Source organism: Amyelois transitella, chromosome 5 (assembly GCF_032362555.1).
Source record: "Amyelois transitella isolate CPQ chromosome 5, ilAmyTran1.1, whole genome shotgun sequence".
In the NCBI taxonomy this organism is placed as follows: domain Eukaryota; kingdom Metazoa; phylum Arthropoda; class Insecta; order Lepidoptera; family Pyralidae; genus Amyelois; species Amyelois transitella.
The window spans coordinates 5,720,638-5,740,867 of record NC_083508.1 but is presented as its reverse complement, the minus strand read 5'-3'; the positions used below and the strand labels follow the sequence as shown (position 1 = coordinate 5,740,867).

At 34.8% G+C, this 20,230-nt stretch overlaps 4 protein-coding genes across 5 annotated transcripts; 1 reads left to right on the top strand and 3 right to left on the bottom strand.

Annotated features, from left to right (window-relative positions):
- Nucleotides 1–197: 197 nt before the first annotated feature.
- LOC106139044 (palmitoyltransferase ZDHHC11) lies at nucleotides 198–1,320 on the bottom strand. The gene has a single exon (XM_013340378.2). The coding sequence runs from the start codon at nucleotides 1,263–1,265 to the stop codon at nucleotides 198–200; it is 1,068 nt and encodes a 355-aa protein (XP_013195832.2). The 5' UTR covers nucleotides 1,266–1,320.
- Nucleotides 1,321–1,697: 377 nt separating this feature from the next.
- LOC106139099 (tRNA-dihydrouridine(16/17) synthase [NAD(P)(+)]-like) lies at nucleotides 1,698–5,404 on the bottom strand. 2 transcript variants are annotated; one of them, XM_013340466.2, is made up of 7 exons: nucleotides 5,016–5,397; nucleotides 4,239–4,398; nucleotides 3,174–3,369; nucleotides 2,777–3,025; nucleotides 2,426–2,681; nucleotides 2,174–2,338; nucleotides 1,698–1,960 (listed from the first exon to the last, which is right to left on the bottom strand). In XM_013340466.2, exons 1-7 carry the CDS (start codon nucleotides 5,232–5,234, stop codon nucleotides 1,805–1,807), a joined length of 1,401 nt encoding a protein of 466 aa, XP_013195920.2. In that variant the 5' UTR covers nucleotides 5,235–5,397; the 3' UTR covers nucleotides 1,698–1,804. The 2 variants fall into 2 exon arrangements, with proteins under 2 accessions (XP_013195920.2, XP_013195922.2); XM_013340468.2 differs by lacking the exon at nucleotides 2,777–3,025 and having other exon boundaries at nucleotides 5,016–5,404.
- A 505-nt stretch (nucleotides 5,405–5,909) lies between these two features.
- Nucleotides 5,910–12,353, top strand: LOC106139098 (sphingomyelin phosphodiesterase 4). The gene is made up of 13 exons (XM_013340465.2): nucleotides 5,910–6,114; nucleotides 6,314–6,616; nucleotides 7,884–7,986; nucleotides 8,584–8,800; nucleotides 9,081–9,255; nucleotides 9,394–9,683; nucleotides 9,855–10,038; nucleotides 10,336–10,457; nucleotides 10,544–10,761; nucleotides 11,059–11,189; nucleotides 11,391–11,498; nucleotides 11,602–11,724; nucleotides 11,992–12,353. The coding sequence occupies exons 1-13, from the start codon at nucleotides 6,097–6,099 to the stop codon at nucleotides 12,313–12,315; spliced, it is 2,316 nt and encodes a 771-aa protein (XP_013195919.2). The 5' UTR covers nucleotides 5,910–6,096; the 3' UTR covers nucleotides 12,316–12,353.
- Nucleotides 12,354–12,482: 129 nt separating this feature from the next.
- On the bottom strand, nucleotides 12,483–20,044 carry LOC106139117 (DNA-directed RNA polymerase III subunit RPC2). The gene is made up of 12 exons (XM_013340488.2): nucleotides 19,784–20,044; nucleotides 19,217–19,548; nucleotides 18,827–18,939; nucleotides 18,228–18,403; nucleotides 17,094–17,281; nucleotides 16,219–16,603; nucleotides 15,462–15,825; nucleotides 14,582–15,040; nucleotides 13,680–14,474; nucleotides 13,467–13,603; nucleotides 12,995–13,158; nucleotides 12,483–12,699 (listed from the first exon to the last, which is right to left on the bottom strand). Exons 1-12 carry the CDS (start codon nucleotides 19,856–19,858, stop codon nucleotides 12,483–12,485), a joined length of 3,405 nt encoding a protein of 1,134 aa, XP_013195942.2. The 5' UTR covers nucleotides 19,859–20,044.
- Between the last annotated feature and the right edge of the window lie 186 nt (nucleotides 20,045–20,230).

Below are 20,230 nucleotides of genomic sequence, written 5' to 3'. Positions count from 1 at the left end.
ATGACGAATAAGAATGCTGGGTATATTGTAAGTGAATAAATAACGAACATCTTTAAAGATTTTTATATTTCTTGTTAGGTACCTAGTTACTTAAATTGAAATTAATTAAAAATATTAGATTAAGAATACTAATAACATAGATTGTGATGTTTATAAAAATGTTCAAGGCACTTAAATTATCAACTTTAAAAAGTATGTTAGCTTCCACTCTGCTCTCTTTGAGGATGAATTTTATTTTTATTATAAATAAAAAATCTCGTAGCCCTGCCTAATTCATTATCAGTAAGTACGCTTATCAAATTAGCTACATTTGTATCGGTGTTCACAGGTGGGCCGCTCATCATAGCAACTCTATTTGAAGTAGTAGCACCACACTCTGAAGTACTCACACCATCGTGACTTTTGCTTTTGTCTGTAGATTTACTTATATACATTTTCCCAGGAATTTTCAAACCACGACAATTATTTGAAAAGATAGATTTGACTTCTGGAGTACCACTTTTCATAATATATTCATAAGTTGAAACCCCCAAAACTGATATATAAATGTGAAAACAACATAAGTGTAATAATGCACATGCAATTGCAAAAGCAATTGCACAAAAAAATATTAAAAACACTAAAAGTGTTATAGAATTCTTACAAAATATTGTTGGTGATGCTGATATCGATGGGCATTTGATGTATTTCTGTGCTACATTACTTAATTTATAGGGATATACAAAAAACATCACTATATCAGTTATACAAAGGGATGATGTCAAAATAGAAATCAAAAGGGCTGTAGTTACGCTTACAAGGAAACAAGTGTAATTCCTTTGTCCGATGCAATTGTTCAGCCACTTGCAATGATGGTCGAAGTTATTAATACATTTATTGCAAAGGCTGCAATGCTTGGTGTTTTTGCTGCTGGTATAAATATTGCACAGATGGCATCGCCCATTTTCAATGACATGTGCGTGGAGACTCCGGTCGAACTCGGGCACGTTGTTTATCGGGAGCTTCCGCAATTCATCCTCACTTGGGTCAATATATGAGGCGGTGATATGCGCTATAATGTGGGAAAGGTATAAGACGATATACACTATTAATGAAGATATCTTCAACTCGTCAAATTGAATTTGTATTAAAATTAAAAAATTGACCATTCCAGTTACTATGAGAACGAACCAGCCGATTACTTGCTGATAGTTGAGTGGTAGTTCCAGTCCATTTATTCTCCGGTATGATCTTCGACCTTGCGAGGATGTGCAACATTTATGCATTTGCGTACTGTACGAGTATGCAAGTAATTTTAGTTTCTGTTGATTAACGAAAACTTTTGTGGCAGATCAGCAAAAGTAACTGCGCGCGCAATATAATAAAGGAAATCCATTAACCTACGACCTCGAGACCTTAGTGGAGAAATGACATCATATCTGGTTCTAACCTGCTAATCGTTAAAGCTGAGGTTAAAGTGTTTGTGACAGTAGTGACTATTCTTTAGAGAGTACCTAATGTACTTATTTCAGACTTAATAACAACATAAACATCCAGAACTTGTTTTTGATGTCATATATTAGTTTCCATAGCAACACAATACCTATGTACTGCCATCCACGATTCCGATTTTTCTTGCCGTTGAGCCATTTATTGACTTTTACTTTACAAAAGCTAAAAATTCAAATTATGGTAAGCCAAATAATAAAAAACAAGGGTTAAATATTTTCATAAAATAATATTTTATTCTATGACAATCCATAAAAACTTATTATGTATTTACATAATTTTCATATTTTCATTAAATATTGCTTCAACCTTGTTATTATTGACATGAGTCTTTTTCACAGATGTCACTAAATTTCTTTGCCATGTCCCGTCTAGTACGCACTAGTATCCTGTGTCCTGTACAATCCAAATTTTCCGCGAAACATTTGTTTCTACAACATTTTTTGCAAAATTTGTATATACATTTACCACCCTAGAACAAAAAAAATTATTGTACTTTTGGCAAAGAACTTAGTAAAAGAGGTTTGAATTTTGCTTACTTAAATACTTAAGTGTCAACCAAATATTATATTATGTTATGATTTCTAAACCACCAAATAATAGAACTAATGCTATTTTTTTTATTAAATAAAAATTGGCATGTAGTTCTCATGGTGAATGCTTTACTTGGAATGGAGATACTTACAAGTGGGTTAAGACAACCATTGTTTATACATATATCACCACTTCTCCCACTCTGATTGTCAGGCCTTGGTGGCCTCCTCAAAATTCGCCTCAACTTTTTCATTTTCTTTCTTGATATAATATTGCCATCTGTATCCTCATGAAGTCTTTTACACTGATTTTCATCCTGGGAAATAAACAAACTAAAAACTATCAATAATTTAGATTTCGTCTATCTTAAAAACATTACATCTTATTGGCATAATTTTATCACCTGAACTTTATTATGCATGTTCATTTTTTTTGTATGTTCTTCAGGAGATATCCTCACATATGGTTGACAAATCCATGGTGGCAAAATCAAATCAAAACCATTTCTGGATATGTTATTATTGTCATCATAATACTGAATACCTTCATGTAGTGGCAAATATTTGGTTCGTATTTTAGAACATACAAGTCTGAAGTCATCCAGGTTTTGAGCTGTTGCTAATATTTGTCGTATGTCATTATTCTCTTCAAAAGTGAATCTATAACAAAACATGAGAGAAAAGTTTTTACCGAACTACTGAATCAGTGTCTTACACAAAATATAATGTACATCATAGTTATTATACCTGCTTACATTTTGTGGAAAATTTTGAACAAATGTCCTCTTATATATGAAGATGGGCAAGGGAACTGCTCCACTAGTTCTAAATATTCCAAAGCAATGTCCCACGTTACTGGATTGATGCCTTCAAATAGAGCTGGGTTAGTGAGGATACCCTCTGCGCTCATTACACCATCAACCTTTGTATAATCTAAACACCTATGCACATCTTGCAAGCATTGAATATTTCCGTTAGCTAACATAGGTATTGATAATGCTTCCCTAAAATAGGATAAAGAAAATATGTACTAATATTATTTATTAAAACAGCAAAACATTCAAACACTATACAATTGATAGCAGAGAAATGGCATGGGCTCAAATTTTCTGCCACTAACTGTATCTTGCATTGCGAGAAATACCTCATTACCTCACAGCTTTAATGTGTTTCCAGCTTGCAATCCCAGTGAGTGGTCCTTTCTGCTCCCGAGTTCTACCATGTACTGTTATCAATTTGCAACCTGCGTCTTGCAGCATGAGAGCATATTGGACAGATTTGGCAACATCTTCAAATATTCTAACTTTGCAAGTTATTGGTATTGAAACTGCTTTAGACATTTCTGAAACTATACAATACTGAAATTAATATTTAAAAGTTGACTTATGCTCATTTTAAGGAACCCAATAACTAACAACAACTACAAAATGATCATAATTAGACAGCTTGTTTAAAAGCTGCTTATTTAAAATATATGTACGTACATAATTCCGATGCCTTCAAAGGTAGAATATGTGTTAACAGAAACTGTAACTGAATACTTAAGACCTATATTGTAACCATATTCATAACAATAAATGATTATGATTAACACTTTTCTGTCTGTTTGTTCATGGTTCATGAGATACAAATATAGCCTGGTAACAATACTTGACTGTACATGATTCATGAACTATAACAGCTAGGAAGTTAAAGTTTGTACGTATGTCTCTTGCTGTTATAACAACAATTCTAAAAACAGAATAAAATAATTATAAGGGGTCTTCGATACAACAAACATGATTTACTGATTAAAATGGGAAACCATTTCTGATAAAAATTTATGAATTCTTATGAAATCATAAGAATTCATAAATTTTTATCAGAAATGGTTTCCCATTTTAATCAGTAAATCATGTTTGTTGTATCGAAGACCCCTTATAATTATTTTATTCTGTTTTTAGAATTGTTGTTATAACAGCAAGCAAAATGCAAACAAAATGTATTAATATGTCCATTTCAGGGAAATAAAAATAATTCACTTAAACAAAAGTACTGGTGAATGTCACATTGCAATTGTTGGTTTTATTACCATTGTTTTCTTTTATATCTAAATTCTAAAATTTATTTGACAGCTTTAGAACTGTTATTAAAAACTGTCTATGAGCAAGACAATCATAATACAACATGGCACTCATATTGTCTTTTATTCTACTGATAGACCAAAATGAATTTTACCTATACTTTGCAATAATTTCCATTCATCTTGGAGAAAGGAGCCATATCTGCCTCGTTTGGCTATTGCTTGTGGACAGCCAAGATTGATATCAATAGCATCACAATGTCCTTCAACTAGCTTAGCAGCAGCAGCCATTGTTTCTGGATTATTACCACAAAACTGCAAAAAAACAGCATTGATATGTTTGGAACTCTCCACAACAAACAAAAAGTTTATTTAACTGATAATAATTACAGTTAAATAAACATTTCTGTATATGGCCATGATTACGGTGCAAGAGAGTCAGGCAAATTACAACCAACTTTCATGGCCCAATTGAACAGAACAAATTCAAACGTGGTTCATCATTATGAAACTAAGTTGCTTTTATCAACATCCGCGGGAAAGAGAGGCAGGGGTCCAATTCGAAAGTGCAATTCTTAACATTTTTGGTATTAATAGTATAATATTACTTGAATTGACATTAGGTGCAGTGTGGTTCCCGGCACCAAAAAAAAAAGAATAGGACCACTCTTTCTTATTACTATGGATGTCATAAAAAGCGACTAAGAGATAGTAATCTCAATTCTATCTTAAAGCCGAATAGCTGAATGTGGCCTTTCAGACTTTACAAGACTGTTGGCTATGTCTAGCCTGCAAAGGATATGGACTTGATGATATGTATGTATGTATGTATGGCCTTTCAGTCTTTTCAAGACTCTTGTCTTGTTGGCTCTGTCTACCCCGCAAGGGATAAAGACGTGTTACTATGTATGTATGTAAGTAACATTAGGTACCTGTACAAATAAAGGTCTATCCTGCTCATCACATGTTTGTAAGCTATCTCTCCTGTATTTAGAATCTTTTACAAAAACATTACTATGAAACATCGGAGTATAACACAACTGAGCTCCATGCCTCCTGCAAAGTATTCTCCATGAAAGTTCACTAGCATCGACCATTGGGGCCACGACATAACGTGGGCGTCCAATTCCATCGTACCAATCACTTGTCATATCTACGAAATAAAATTCCTGTAGCCAGATAAAATACGTATTTTGTAATTTTATGTAAAGGTCTTATTTTAACAGCATTTTATTATGGGTAGGTACAAAAGAATGAATGGAATTGGAATGGAAATGGATGGATGGTGTCGGAATCACAGATAATAAAAGGGTCGGGTCGGCATTGGCAACTGTCATCGTCAAAGGAGGATGTCCGTATTTCGGCACCAGAATCAGCTGTTTAGCCCGAAATACTTGTAACCCACATTAAAGTATTGTACTCAGTCAGCTTAACTGTGAAGACATGTGGATGGAAGTACATTTTAATAGTAACAACAATTTGCCCCTTCCGGCATGCAATACTTTTCATAATTGTTAATACTTACGTTAGTTCAATACATCATATGAAAATAATACAGATTTTTTTATTATTTTTAACATAACTTATTTGCTTAAGATAACGCCTGGTGACAAACAGATAAACAGACATACAGCGGAGTCTTAGTAATACGGTCCCGTTTTTATCTTCTAGGCACGGAACCCTAAAAAAGAGGGAAATTCAAGGTCATTTTCCTTTTTGAATCTATCTAAAAGAGCGTGGCTTGTGGCTTCCAAACAAAATGTGTGACGTCCATTAAAGATTTTATTAAAAAAAAAAGTTGTCAATGTCAATAAAGTAAGATTGAGTTTTGTTTGATTTTGAGTTTGACAGAGTTTGATTTGAGTAAGAAAGCCGTAAAAACCCGTCGATTTTGAAAATTTTTAAAATATATTTTGATAATAGTGAGGTACCCTAACCGAAATTTCATTACGATAAGACGCACGCCGTTTTTATCAATTTACTGCTGCTAAGAGTTTTCAATAATTCGGAACAATGACACACGATGTCACGGTAAGGTTATCCTTACTTTTTTTTATTTTCGCATTGCTTTATAAATAAATATATTTCTTCAGTTGCGACTTTAATTTGCAACTACTAATTACTTATTTTAAATAACTTTATAATTTCAAAAAATATATCATATAGGATAAGATATACTTAATGTCATATATGATATGTTTTTTTAATTTTAAACCTATTTTCATTTCAGAGTCAATTTTATACTAGTTTAAATCTACCAGTGCAAGATAAATTGGCAGAATTAACAAGAATTATAGATTATTCGGGACCCATCAAAGAATTACAGGCACTTTTTCCGCAATTAGTTAATAACATATTTGCCAATTCTTTTACAAATGGCTGGGGATTAAGAATGATTACTTTAGATGCTAATAAATATGAATTTGAGGCACTTACTTCTTTCCTAGAACCTCAAGGACCAATGTTTCGATTATGTTACAAACTCTTGTCAGATCCGCAGTTAAAGTACAATTTACCAATAAATATGTTACCGGTAAGTAAATCAATAATTCTGATACTCAAAATCAACAACTCAATATAATGGGGTAAGGATAATTTAGTAGAATAGTCAGACTCCTTATAAATCTTCCAGTAGATTTTTTGCAAGGCAACTTTTGCAATTAGTAACCATCTAAATAAATATGACATGTCTTTCAACTATTAGCTCGGTCTACCCCATAAGGGATATAGAGGTGAATATATGTATGGATTTTACCAACAGATCTGGTTGGTAAAATGTTGATCTTGGGGGTTTAAATTAGAGATACAACAAATATTCAGCAACTATTCAGTATTCAGCCTATTTTCAAGGAGATATTTAGCCGAATAGTACCTACTTTACTATTCAGTTTTCAGCTCAATGGTTAAAACTAAAAATAAAAGATGATTTTTTCAAGAAAAATATAAGTATTTATTAAAGAAATCACACATTCAGTAATTATAGTTTAATTATTGTTTATATTATGCATGTTGTGACATGATTTACTTGCAAATGAAACAAACACTCCCTTCCGTCACTGTCACTGATAGCCAACACCAGGCTAGCTAGCATGACTTGTAGCTGCGTGTTACGCGTGTTTCTCTCGTCGAATATTCGGCGCCCAGGGATACGGTCGGATATTCGATATTTGGTGTAATCACTATTCGTTGCATCTCTAGTTTAAATTGGGGTAGGTAGGTACCACTTGATATCAGATACCATATCTGCACTCTTCATTTCAATATGGTTCTTTCAGTATCTGTTAGACTGTGTGTACCATATGTTATGCTGTTATGTACACATTTATATCACATGTTTTTGCTTTATGGGATAGACAGAGGGAAAAATTGGACTTAGTGATAGAATTGAAATACAAATATTGATAAGTCAAGCCCATCACCTTGCTGAAGAATCCAAATCCAAAGATATTATAATTTGCACAGGAAGGGAAGCAGCAGCCACCCAATATGTTCTTAATTTGCTACCAGACCATCATGGAAGCTTGCAATAGATTATTAATTCCCTTAATCATCTTTTACGACATCCCAGGGAGATCTAAGAGGTGATCCTGATTCTTAGGTGTAGGGAAACATGCCTCATAAACTTAAAAAAAATTGTCAATGTTATTTATATACAAAAATGGTTCTTTTATTAGCTACCCATAAAAATTATATAATTTTAATGTCAGTCACATACTTTTATTATTATACTTTAGCTTCATTTACTGAGGACAAAACAATAGATGTAGCTAACAGAAATAATGGTTAATTTTTTTTTTCAGTTGAACTTACAAATGAACCTAGAGCGGGGAAGAAGTTCACAATTTTATGCAGACATGGTTACTATGGATGCACAGTCATTAAATGTAGTAGCTTTATCACTCAGTATCCTTTTTAAACATGTAGAATATTCAGTAGGTGTATATATTTGTTACATGGGACATGGGCTGTAGTGCTGATAACTGTACTTCAAAGAATGTTAAAGTCAGTCACTTCATTTTAATCACTGGCTTAAATGACGTCTTTTAAATTTTTTGAAACAGACCACTTTATAATATGTATAGCGGGCTAACACCTGTAGTACAAAAAACTCTTGAAACTCGTCATATCAAATTGAAACGCGGGCTCGCGCTCTAACTGTTTTACCGCCGCGCCGCACGGTGACTTTGATGAGTTTCAGTCTTACAATAAATTAAAAAGAAAAAAACAACTTTGTTTTGTGCAAAAATATGTATGTATAGTTAGTTGTACTTGAACTGGGGTCACAAAAAAGCACTTATGTTTCTTTCAGAATAATAAATGCAATCATTTTTGCTTTTCAACATGTCTCTTATTTGAATTATGATTTAAAAAAAAAACTACTTATTTGTTAGTTTAATATAACTGACATATTTCCTACATTTAGTAAAGTTCTACTTTTTATGAAACATTGGTTTACAAAGCTATATTTTGGAATAAGTTCCTCACAAAAATTTGTGTCAGATCCATTTGATTATTACATTTTTTGCTTTGCTCTCTTCTTGATAAACAACAGTCAAAACAAGAGCTCTTGGGAAAACTGGAACAGTGTGTACTTTGCCCTGGCCTGCGATTACCTGATGCACTTTCTGCCAACTGATCCAAATGAGCCGGTGCTGCCTCACATACCAAATTATACGGGGAAGGTCCCGATGGTAGCACCCTTGCAAACAGCAAACAGGTATTAATTTTAAATACAATTAGGTACCTATTTTTTTTCCTCCAATCATTGAGTTGGATGTTTTTGCGTGTGGCATCCTATTAGTTTGTTTGTCAAATTTCTAGGAACAGAGCTGGTTTATAAAGAAATCAGAAATTCAAGATCAGAACTATTAAAGCCCCGGAAAGTAGATTTTCAGTAAATTTCTTTCAATTAACTTTCCTTTCTTCCCTTTTTTAAATTTGCAATCATCTCTGCTGGCTATAAATATTGAAATAACTTCTGATACTTTTCTTTACAGACCGCTCAGCTCGCCTTCCCTTCTATTAATACAGGATTTGTCGAGCATGACCAATAATCACAGCCAACATGTTTCTCAGTCTCAATCAAGGAATGAAGTTTGGCGTTCAGAAACAGTTTTACAAGTTTTTATAGATATTTGGATGAGTGTGGAGGAATTCAACTCTAGGGGTGATGTAAGTCATTTTAATCATAAAAAACAGAAGAGAAGAATTAAGAACTTTTAGTTCTTAATTGTTCTTAACGAAGTTTCATAATATAATAGCCATGCTTTATAAATACGACATATTACTAGACCGACATATCTATTGCAGATGTTCCAAAGAAGCTACCCTACAATCTCAAGTCCTGAAAGGGTCAGGATAGTGCGAGTTCTTATAAAACACATACATTCGTTCTCAGCGAAACACTTGTCGGACCCGGCGTCGCGGTCGTCCGCACTGCGCAAGTACGCGCGGCAGATTATGTGCGCGCGCGCATACCATTACGTCAAACACTTGGTCACCATTTGGCCATTGGACGCTTCCTTCAGACTTGTTATGGAGCTATGGTTGAGTCTCATTCAGCCTTGGAGATACACGGACAATATGACAAACCGAGATAGGTAAATATAACCCTGTAACCCTTTGTCCTAAGAGTACACTATGTAAACCTGCTAATGTATAAAACTTTAGCAGGTTTACAATGCCAATTTATTAATAGAAACCTTCTAAGTATACTAGTAAAATTTGTTCTCTAGTGTATTTATGTTTAGACACAACTTTCTTACTTTCAGATTCCGTACTGCAAATAACAATCAAGAAGAGGGAAACACTAGCACATTAGATGCCAGCTACACTCAGTTTATTGCAGAAAACTTCCCTTCATACACTTGTATCTTCCAGTTGGTACTGCCTAGATTCTTACGATTAGATCTTACTGCATACAAAAATACCGTCATGTTATTTAGATTAGGGAAGGTAAGTGTAAATCTTTGCGTATTTTCATGTAGGTATCTCTAGCAGCTACTATCTATCTATTATCGTCATGCTTATACAAGTACAGGCATGATCGCCTCAATACTTTGTGTCCTCTAAAGACAAGCATTTTAAATGAAATGTGAAAAGATTTACCAAGTTTTAAATTTAAAAGTCGGCCGTCTGCAGTCTTCCATAATTAAATCTTCATTAATATTATTCTGTGTTAATTAAAAAGTAATAGTTCTTCTGAATTATTTAAATTTTCTCGATGAGTTTGAAATTTTTATTCAATTGCAGGTATTCTCACAACCACATCTGGTGCCCATACTGTGGAATTTGGAACATGCTATGACAGATTTAAATTCTAGTCTACTACATAGTCCAGACTCTAGCTTTAATAATTCAATGCACGATCAAAGGTAAATGCCACAATAAATATCTACATACATACAATTAGTCAAAAACGAGTTGCATACTAATTGAACAATTTTTCTTTTCGTTTCAGTTATACATACAATGGAATACCTCTTCACAAATGGGTGGCTATTGCCAAACAGGCTGTGTCAGAATTAAATTTATCCACGAATTTTGAATACGATCCTATCTGGGGCGAAAATAAGAAACCATTTGCAATGGACTTTATTAAAAAGATCCTTGCAGCTAAAATTATCTCTGAACGTAATTTGGAAGATATAAGTAGGAAAATGAACCAAAAACACCAAGGTAAACTTTAAAATTTTATAAGAAGTCCTTTTTATAGTCTAATTATTGACTTAACAGACTTTAAGGTTCGCCAGTTCTAAAAGATAAACCGAGCGACATTCCAATATCATAGATAAATAACTACAACAATGTTATGTTGGGTGAGATTCTTTTAGGTGATGCAGCTAGGAACCTGTCTATATCTGAATCACCGTCATTAAGTCATCCGGCTGAATGTGGCCTTCGAATCTTATCGAGACTATTGCAAAAGGGAAAATATTTTTTTTTATTGGTAATAACATTCTTATACACTTACAGGCCTTTGGGCGTCTATAAAGCACTGGCTTATGATAGACAACCAGTTTGAGGAAGATTTATTATTAGAGGAGACAAGGAAAGTTCCAGCATATCTTAATGCATCAGTCCATCATTTTGCTACTATATTTTTAGTAAGTAAATAACAAGTGCTTCACTTTTGTGTTACATAAGCAGCACAAGTTAATTTTATTCTGCACACTATTTTATTTTCTCCTAATCAGCTTGTATTTACTTTGGTGTGTTTGTTAAAACTATAAGTTTTTCTGCAAAACCTATAGTTTTAACCGTAGTAAGTACTAACCGTAATTTATTTTTTACTAAAACCTCTACAGATCAACGAAAGCAGTCTACTGCCCCCGGAGCCAATCGTCGAAGACAGTTCCTTGGAGCATTCTTCATTCGCCAATTCGTCCAGCTTTCCAAATTTTATAACAAATAAGGTATATTTCTTTTATTTTTTGTCTCCATCACAGCAAAATACATTATAACAATTCCTTAATTCTTTGACAGAAGCAAAATACAATAATTATTGTTAAATTTCAGCTCCGGAGCAAACCCACCGACGTGAAGTACATGGGAGATCCAGATCTCATGCCAATAACTTCATATGAAAGCACAATTTTGGTTCGCATGCTGTATCAAATAGCATCTAGGATTAATGAAATAGTAAGTGTTTTCTCCTGTTTGATTGAAATTATAGTTTTAGGAGCTTTTCTGTACTCTTCGTATCACTATTGTCATATTCACACTTTTGTATCTGGTTTGTTCGCAAACGCTTACCATTGAAACTGATTTATTCAGAAAATTTATCATTTCCTAACAAAAGATAGCGTATTTTTTTGCCAAATATTATAAATCTACATTTCTTGAATCTGAATTTTGCACATATAAAATTCGCGTTCAGGAATGAGCACAAATTATTTTTATTCACAGTATCAAGAAGAATTCGTATCCCTATGGCATAAAGACAACTTCTGGGGTCACGTTGCCCGCGAAGTGTTACACCGGCCGTGCACCATACAGACGTACGTGAGAGACTTCACGAATCACCAACAAATCGTCACCCAAGAGCTTCCCCCGCGGCTGGTCCTTCGTCGACTCGGATCCCACGCCTTCGTAGTCTGGGTCGGTATCGGCTACCTATTATTTAGGTTCTTGTCTTTCAGTGGCTTCTCTTACACTTTAATATTGTTAGTGTTGTGGATGATGTTTGTATTTTCAAAAGCATCTTTAAGAATGTTAAAGATCTTGAAATAGTGGAATGTTTTGTATTTGAATATATTATTTTTGATATTTTTTATTGTATCATTTACTAATCGACCCGACTAATCTACTAAAAATATCTGACCAGACGCAAACAGGCTACTTACGTGAGAAGGTGAAAAAAAAAAACAAAATTTTTCAACAAATCTTTAATAACAACATCACGAATATTTCTTAAGAGTAAGCTTAGGCACTATATTCATAGAGGCCAGTTCCTGGAACAGCAGCTTGCATGCGTAGGGCATGTCGACGGTGGAGACGGCGGCGGACGAGCGGCACGCGTGGCACCAGGCGCGCGCCGCCAGCCGCCCGCACGCGCCGCAGATGTCCGCGCTGAACGCGTCCGATGCCAGCATCAGGCGCTCCATCAGCAACATGCTGGGGAACCGACAAATATATTAGTAAAAGGAACCATATCGAGCGCAGTGTATAATAGGAGTGGGTTTTTTTTGCTGGGGGACCATAATCAGAGAAATTTTCGAACTCCTAGTGAGCCGTACTACCGTAACAGATAATTAACATCACATAAATGTGTGATGCGTAGGTACATCCTGAGACTCCATATATAAAGTTGTGATCCTTGTCGGCGTAGGTGTTGCACGCCACGCGTGTGACGCCAACAGTTCGCCTCTTCACGTTATCTCCAAATAAACAGTAATGAACAGTATTCTACCTGGCGCCATATCCGATTAGGCAGTCTCGTTCCATCTCCCCCAGGCGCAGGCCGCCGTCGCGCGAGCGCCCCTCCGTGGGCTGCCGCGTGAGCACGGCGCGCGGGCCGCGCGCTCGAGCGTGCATCTTGTCCTGCACCATGTGCTTCAGCTTCTGGTAATACACCTGAGATAATAAAGTAATTAGGACCAATTGAACACTTTTTGCAGATTAAGGGAAAGGGTTATTAACTTTGGATTCTTCTTTTAGGCGATGGACTAGCAACCTGTCACTATTTTAAACTCAGTTCCATGATAAAGACGAACATGGCTTTCCAGTTTTGGCTTCTCCATGAAAAGTATAACATAATTCGTTGACTGTACCAAAGCAGATCTTTAACTTGCGCTACATAGTTAAAGGAAATTTAAACAACACTTATAAATTAATATATAATAAGTTATAAGAGTTGTTGAAAAGAAAAATCAAATACGTACTGGGCCTGAGTAAATATACGCTTCCAAGGGTTCTCCAGTCAAACCAGAATAGAAAATATCTTTGCCTTGATAATTATAACCATGTTTTTCCAATTCATTGCATACGTCTTGAACCTTCGAGCCACCAAATGCAGTACCTATAAAAATATTAAATTTATTAAAGCTATTTGAAAACGCATTTGCAAACGAAATCATCAATTTCAAAATACATACCATAATGAAATTTCCCTTCCATAAGGCCAGCTTTCCCAGCAAGCAACTCTATGGTTTTCCCAACTGTCATTCTCGAGGGGAAACCGTGCGGGTTCATGATCATGTCGGGACAGATGCCTCTGTCGTTGAATGGCATGTCTTCCTGCTGCACTATAAGCCCCGTCACTCCCTTCTGTCCGTGCCGAGAACTGAACTTATCACCGATCTCCGGAACTCTTGTTTGCCTAAGCAGTATTTTTATAAGAAAAGCATCTTCTGAATTTGACGACACCATGACTTTTTCAATGTAAGACTCGACAGGTCCTTTATATGTGACTGGTACATCTTTGTATTCCACTTGCTGCGGTTGACCTTGGGGCACGGGATTGATTGTGGCCGGCGGCATTTGTTTGTTGATCAGAACTTGCCTGTTCTCTACCATTTCCCCAGGCGCGGCAATGCCATCAGTATCTAATATTTCATGCGCTCTAATAATTTTTCCTGTATTTGCATCTCTAGATGGGCCTAAAATTCTGTCTGAAGTCTGATTGCTGTACCTCTTCATGGTTGTTTTTGCACTTTTATAAACTAGGCAACGACCGTACCCTCTGTCGATTGAAGCTCTATTGAGAATCAACGCGTCTTCAATGTCGTATCCACTGTAACTCATCACAGCAACTGTGGCATTTTGTCCAGCAGGCAGCTTGTCGAAGTTTGTCAGTTCTATTGTCCGAGTTTTTACCATAGGGCATTGCGGATACACTAAATTATACATAAGTGTATCAATTCTATTCTTTTGATTATAACCTATTGTTCCTGTAAATATTACCAAATATGAATTTCTAGTATACTTATAAAGTAAGGAGAGAATAACCTTTTTTTAATTGATACTACAACGATATTTTATTGATAGAACAACTTACCCATTGCTTGTTTACCCATAGCGCATTGATAAGTATTCCTAGGACTTTGATTATGATGAGGATATGGTACAAGACCAGCACACACGCCCAAAATAGTGAAAGGTTCAATCTCAAGATGTGTAGTCACATATGGGTCAATTTCAGCTTCAACAGTTGCAATATGACTATCATTCTCTTCATTGACATCTAAATACTCGATAAGTCCATCTGAAAGGAAATCCTGAAATTTTCTTATGCCTCTATTAAGTTCTTTTATATGGCCTTGCTGTACTAAAGGATAACCATTCTCGACAATAATATATGGCCGACATAGTCTACCGCCATCGCTGCAAATATACACAGTTCTCTGATTGTGGTTTGGATAAATAGAAACAAATGCCGAGATTAGACCGCGCCTTCTGAACATTCTGAATACCCGGATAAGACGTTTGTACTGCCTCGTAACACCTAGAATGTTACCTGAAATTTTAAATACTGTTATAGAAACATATCTTAATTCAAATTATGTACAGCAAATGTAGATTATAAATACACACATACAGACACATACTGAATACAGTTATAAGTCCATATCTGACGTCAGTTTAAAAAATAAATACATACATATAATCACGTCTATATCCTTTGCGGGGTAGACGGAGCCCAGAGTCTCGGAAAGACTGATAGGCCACATTAAGTTGTTTGGCCTCATGATAGAATTGAGATTCAAATAGAGACAGGTAGCCAGCCCATCGCCTAAAAGAATCCCAAGTTTTTAGCCTATCCCTTGGTCGCCTTTTACGACATCCACAAGAACGTGATGGAGTGGTCCTATTCTTTTTTTTATATTGGTGCCGGTAACAACACGGTTTAAAAAAAAATATGACGAAGTAAGTATTACCATTTAGGAATACCATGTAAACGGCGGGATGATTTATTTCTTCTCCTCCTAGTAATCTCACGTCCTCGACGCCGGCATTACAAGCTAATCTCGCTATCGGTTCCTCCGAACATTCAGTAGTGATGTGCGTCATTAACGCCAAGTTCTTGACAAGACCGCAAGCCTCTCCTTCAGGTGTGTCGGAAGGGCAAAGCATACCCCACTGTGAAGGCTGAAGAGACCGAGGCCCTGAAACCTTTCTAGTTTTCTCAAATTGAGAATTAACTCTGGTCATCATACCCAATGCTGATATGTAACTAAGTCGGCTGAGTACTTGAGTTACCCCATGCCTTTCCATTTTAAACCTTTTGATGGTCCAATTTCCCTGAAAAATTTAATTCTAATGTACAAAACATACCATAATGAAATATGTATATACCATAGATACCATAGACATAGTAATCAAAATTTGTGGTGAGAGGTCGTCGAAATCTATACTAATATTATAAAGCTGGAGAGTTTGTTTGTTTGAACGCGCTAATCTCAGGAACTACTGGTTCGAATTGAAAAATTCTTTTTGTTATTGAATAGACCATTTATCGAGGAAGGCTTTAGGCTATTTATCATTACACTGCAACTATATGGAGCGAAGACATAATGGAAAACGGAAAAAACGGGGAAAAATTATTCATCATTGTGGGCTTCAATGATGCCCAAAGTAACTATTCCACGCGGACAAAGTCGCGGGCACAGCTAGTAATAATATAATTATACTTACAGAAGATATAGCCGTGAATAACCCATTAGCGATTAAATCGGGCCGCATATGCTTCACTACATCGAAGGGTGCAGCTTTCACCTTCGGTATTATTTTATCTGCTATGGACTTCAATTCCCAATTGAATCTTTTGAATAAATCTTCAAACATCAAAGCCAATAAGGACCCCGCCAGTTCCAATCGTTTATTTCCATAATAATCGGGGTCGTCAATAGCTGCCTTATTTGTTTCCGCTTCTATCACTCTCTTTACCATGATGGCCAAATAAATGGCTTTGACATAGAAGTTAAAGTTTTCTACTGTAACATGAGCTAATATAGTTGTGGCTAAAAGATCTCGAGCTTCATCAATAGGAGTACGAGACTTAGAATTTGCCGTTTGAAATCTGAAATATTTACTCAAATGATACATAACGATAACTTAATAAAAGCTCTATAAAATAAGCTTGGCCCAACCATCTATTATAAAGCTGAAGAGTTGTTTGTTTGAACGCGCTTATCTCAGGAATTACTGGTTCAAGTTGAAAAATTATTTTTGTGTTGATTAGACCATTTATCTAGGAAGGCTTTAGGCTATACTATAACATCACGCTGCAAGGAATAATGGAAAATGTGAAAAAAAAACGGGGAAAATTGAATAATTTTGAGGATGAATATCCTCGACGGCTTCAATGATACCCAAAATAATTATTCCACGCGGACAAAGTCGCGGGCACAGCTAGTTTATAATATGATGTATATGCATTAGTGATCACTCTCAAATTTAAGGAAATTGGATAGGTAACTAGAAAAAACGGTATTGAATTTTATATATATGTAGTTAATTGGGCATCAAAATGAAATAAAAGGATAAAAATATATATATATTAAATCTACCTTTTCACTTTCAGCTTGCTACCGATGTATGCTAATGCTTGATTTGGTGTAAAGATTTTCAAATTGTGACAATCCATAATACAAGGAGCCATTTTCTTCACAGTGTTATCATCAGTGCCAATCAACTGCATTATCTCCTGGTCACTGCAGATTCCCATAGCTTTAAAGGCTATAGCTATTGGAATGTCCTGAAAAAAACAATAGATAAAAATTTCAATACGATTAATCATCATCATTAATCAATACAAATAATAAGAAAGTAAAAATCGAGTTTCTGTAAATTAAATATCTTTCCTAAAAACTGAAAGGGGCACCTACCACACCACCACTACCCTAAAAAGAATAACAAAAACCATAAAAACGTTTTTTTCTCTATCTGGACATCATAATTTTTAATCTACTCAATAAAGAACACGGTTTTCACATGTAGATTACTAGTATAATTTGGAGCGTTGTCAAAACTTTGTTTTATCAAAATCAGTAAAGGGAAAATAAAGTAATGGTCAATTGAAATTTACTTCAAGCACTACATCAAAACTTTTTAACAGAGTTGAATGCGATTTACATAAACGTCTATATATCTTGCGGCGTAGACAGAGCCAACAATCTTGAATAGACTGAATGTCTACATTCATCTGTATGACTAAATGATGTAATAAAAGTTCAAAAACGGACAGGTTAACCCATCGCCCACAAAAAGAATGCCAAGTTAATAAGCCTTTTCCATAGTCGCCTTTAATGATATTCATGGGAAAGTTATAAAGAGGTCCTTTTCTAAAGTGCCGGGACCCATATGGCATTGAATGCCTTGTTAATATTTTCAATTTGTGAGCAAAGCAATTTAATGGCTTTGTAAAATGGCACGGGAATTGGATAATAAAGAATAAACTTTTAAATCAATTACAGATCTGGAAAAAAGTAGTTTCCACATGAAAAGCAACCTACACACAAGCAGAGCAAAGGCAATAAGTACTTTTAATATACATCAGTTCTTCATAAGAATGGCTAATTCGTATAATAACTATCTCAAAGAATGGACCATTTGATTTAGCATTTCAGCAAGAGCCAATGCAAAGTAAATGAGTAGTCAAATTACATGAAAAAATAAAAAATAACCAAATATAAATAGCTTACATCAGATAATGCATTGTGTCTTAGCACATATTTTCCATTCTTCACAATAACATTTGTCCTCGTTTTCTTTTCGTGTGTAGAACTTGTAACTTGACACTGGATAGCTCCTTTGAACTCATCAACTATCATTCTGTTCCTAGACAATTGCTCTTGGATCAGGATCACTTTTTCTTGTCCTAGTTGAAAAGCAGATACATTGCTTAGTTGTACTCTGCCAAAACAGTTTATACAAAAGCTTGGCCAAATATAAAATTTGTCCCAGTTAAGTGCAAAGGATAGAAAGGCAGCAAAGATATCTAAAAAATACAAATGACATTTTTCATTTAGCCCACTATTGGAATTTTACCAGGATTTAAATGGGCCACCTGTAATGAGTAAATGCCTATAGAGGTAAAATGGTGAGCTAGTTATTTAGTATGTGACTTGATCCTGCATACCTTGGTGTTAGATTTTCTAATTTTTTCATGTTTCTTTTCATGAAAATACTTGCAAATATAACTTTACTATCTAATAACTGTAACTTAAAAAATATGGTTGAATTGAGAACCTCCCTTTAGTTGTTTAATTTTAAATAAATAGAATATTAATATGACTCTTACCTCGAATGATGAAATAACCGCCAGGGTCATGTGGACATTCATTCAGCTGGGCCAATTCAAAATCTGACTTATTTGTGAGAACGCAATTTGAAGACCTCAGCATCAAAGGCATTCTAAAATTTTATTAATTCATTTAATTAGTATTTTAATTTTTTTATCATCATATAAAAGCTTCATCTTGTTTTTATCTAAAATATTTGAAGACAAAGATGTATTGATGAATTCTTATTATAAAATAAATTAAGTTTGAATTGTTCCCAAAAACTTTGAAAATGTTTTAACGGTGTTTTTTTTAATCCATAGGGCTCACACACAAAGTTTATTTTTAAATCAAGTATCATGAAGAAGAATTTTTACTCAAAGTTTTGATTTGCTTTCAAGCAATCCTACCTGCCAATCAACTGCTTGTTTTTGATGACTCGCTGGTTGCCTCTGATGTACTCAATATCAACTGTGATAGGAGCAGAATAAGTCATGTCCCTTAAACGACATTCATGTGGGGTAGTTGGTTTTGAGACATTAAATCCCTCCTCTAGATCAGGGGTGCCAACATATGCATTCAAATATTTGATATAAAAAAGTGGATCAGCATCACAAAATACTTTCTCATTAGCTTGAACAATTTTCTTGATTTCCACATTTATAAAATAGTTAAATGAGTCTATATGTTGTTTAACAAGACCTTTGACTTGCAGAAACGATGGCACCAACTTCCATTTGTCCTAAAAAGATAATGAAGCTTATTCCTAAAAAATAAGCACTGAACCGACCTCCATGGAATTTTACATGTACATTTTGTCCGTACTCAAAAATTAATTTCACATTTTACATGTACATATAAAATTTCATTTTAGTTCAGTGCTTTTGACATGAAAGACGGACACACAAACACACTTTAAAATTTAGAATATTAGTATGGATAAGATTAAATTATAATGTTTCATCTGTGATACTAACCTCTATAGTTTTTATAGGTTCTCGTAGACCTTTGTTTGATTCCCAGACACGCGCTTTTTCATGTAGTCCACCCATTGAAGTATATTAGAATATAAGCTTCGCCGCTTCTACATGAAAAGTAGGTAATTCCAATGGAAACCTAAATATAATTTATTTAGGCTTGATTGAAAAATGTAATCAATATGATTTATTCAAGATTTATTTTATTTTCGTTATTATTTTTCCGAGTCGACAGTATTTCGGAATACGTTAGACATTGACGTTTTGTCAATAACTTTTTTTTTCCACTCACGAAAACTGTCTCTTGCTTGTTTGCCAATATGTACGTCAGTGGCCGAAGCGCTCTCTAACTGTGGTTTGTGTGTGCTTGCTTGCTTTGCTTGCTGTAGGGATGTGACATTTCTGATAAAAAATCGATTTTTATCTAATCGATTTATTTTTTAAGTA

Coding starts and splice junctions, on each gene's coding strand:
- LOC106139044 (XM_013340378.2), bottom strand. CDS start 1,265: ATGCATAAATGTTGCACATCCTCGCAAGGTCGAAGATCATACCGGAGA.
- LOC106139099 (XM_013340466.2), bottom strand. CDS start 5,234: ATGACAAGTGATTGGTACGATGGAATTGGACGCCCACGTTATGTCGTG. Junction 2,339..2,425: donor ACATGCATAATAAAGTTCAG/GTGATAAAATTA, acceptor TTTATTTCCCAG/GATGAAAATCAGTGTAAAAG. Junction 1,961..2,173: donor ATGGTTGTCTTAACCCACTT/GTAAGTATCTCC, acceptor TTTTTGTTCTAG/GGTGGTAAATGTATATACAA.
- LOC106139098 (XM_013340465.2), top strand. Junction 10,039..10,335: donor TGTTATTTAGATTAGGGAAG/GTAAGTGTAAAT, acceptor ATTCAATTGCAG/GTATTCTCACAACCACATCT. Junction 11,725..11,991: donor CATCTAGGATTAATGAAATA/GTAAGTGTTTTC, acceptor TTTTATTCACAG/TATCAAGAAGAATTCGTATC.
- LOC106139117 (XM_013340488.2), bottom strand. CDS start 19,858: ATGGGTGGACTACATGAAAAAGCGCGTGTCTGGGAATCAAACAAAGGT. Junction 15,826..16,218: donor TATTCACGGCTATATCTTCT/GTAAGTATAATT, acceptor TAAATTTTTCAG/GGAAATTGGACCATCAAAAG. Junction 13,159..13,466: donor CGTATATTTACTCAGGCCCA/GTACGTATTTGA, acceptor TTATTATCTCAG/GTGTATTACCAGAAGCTGAA.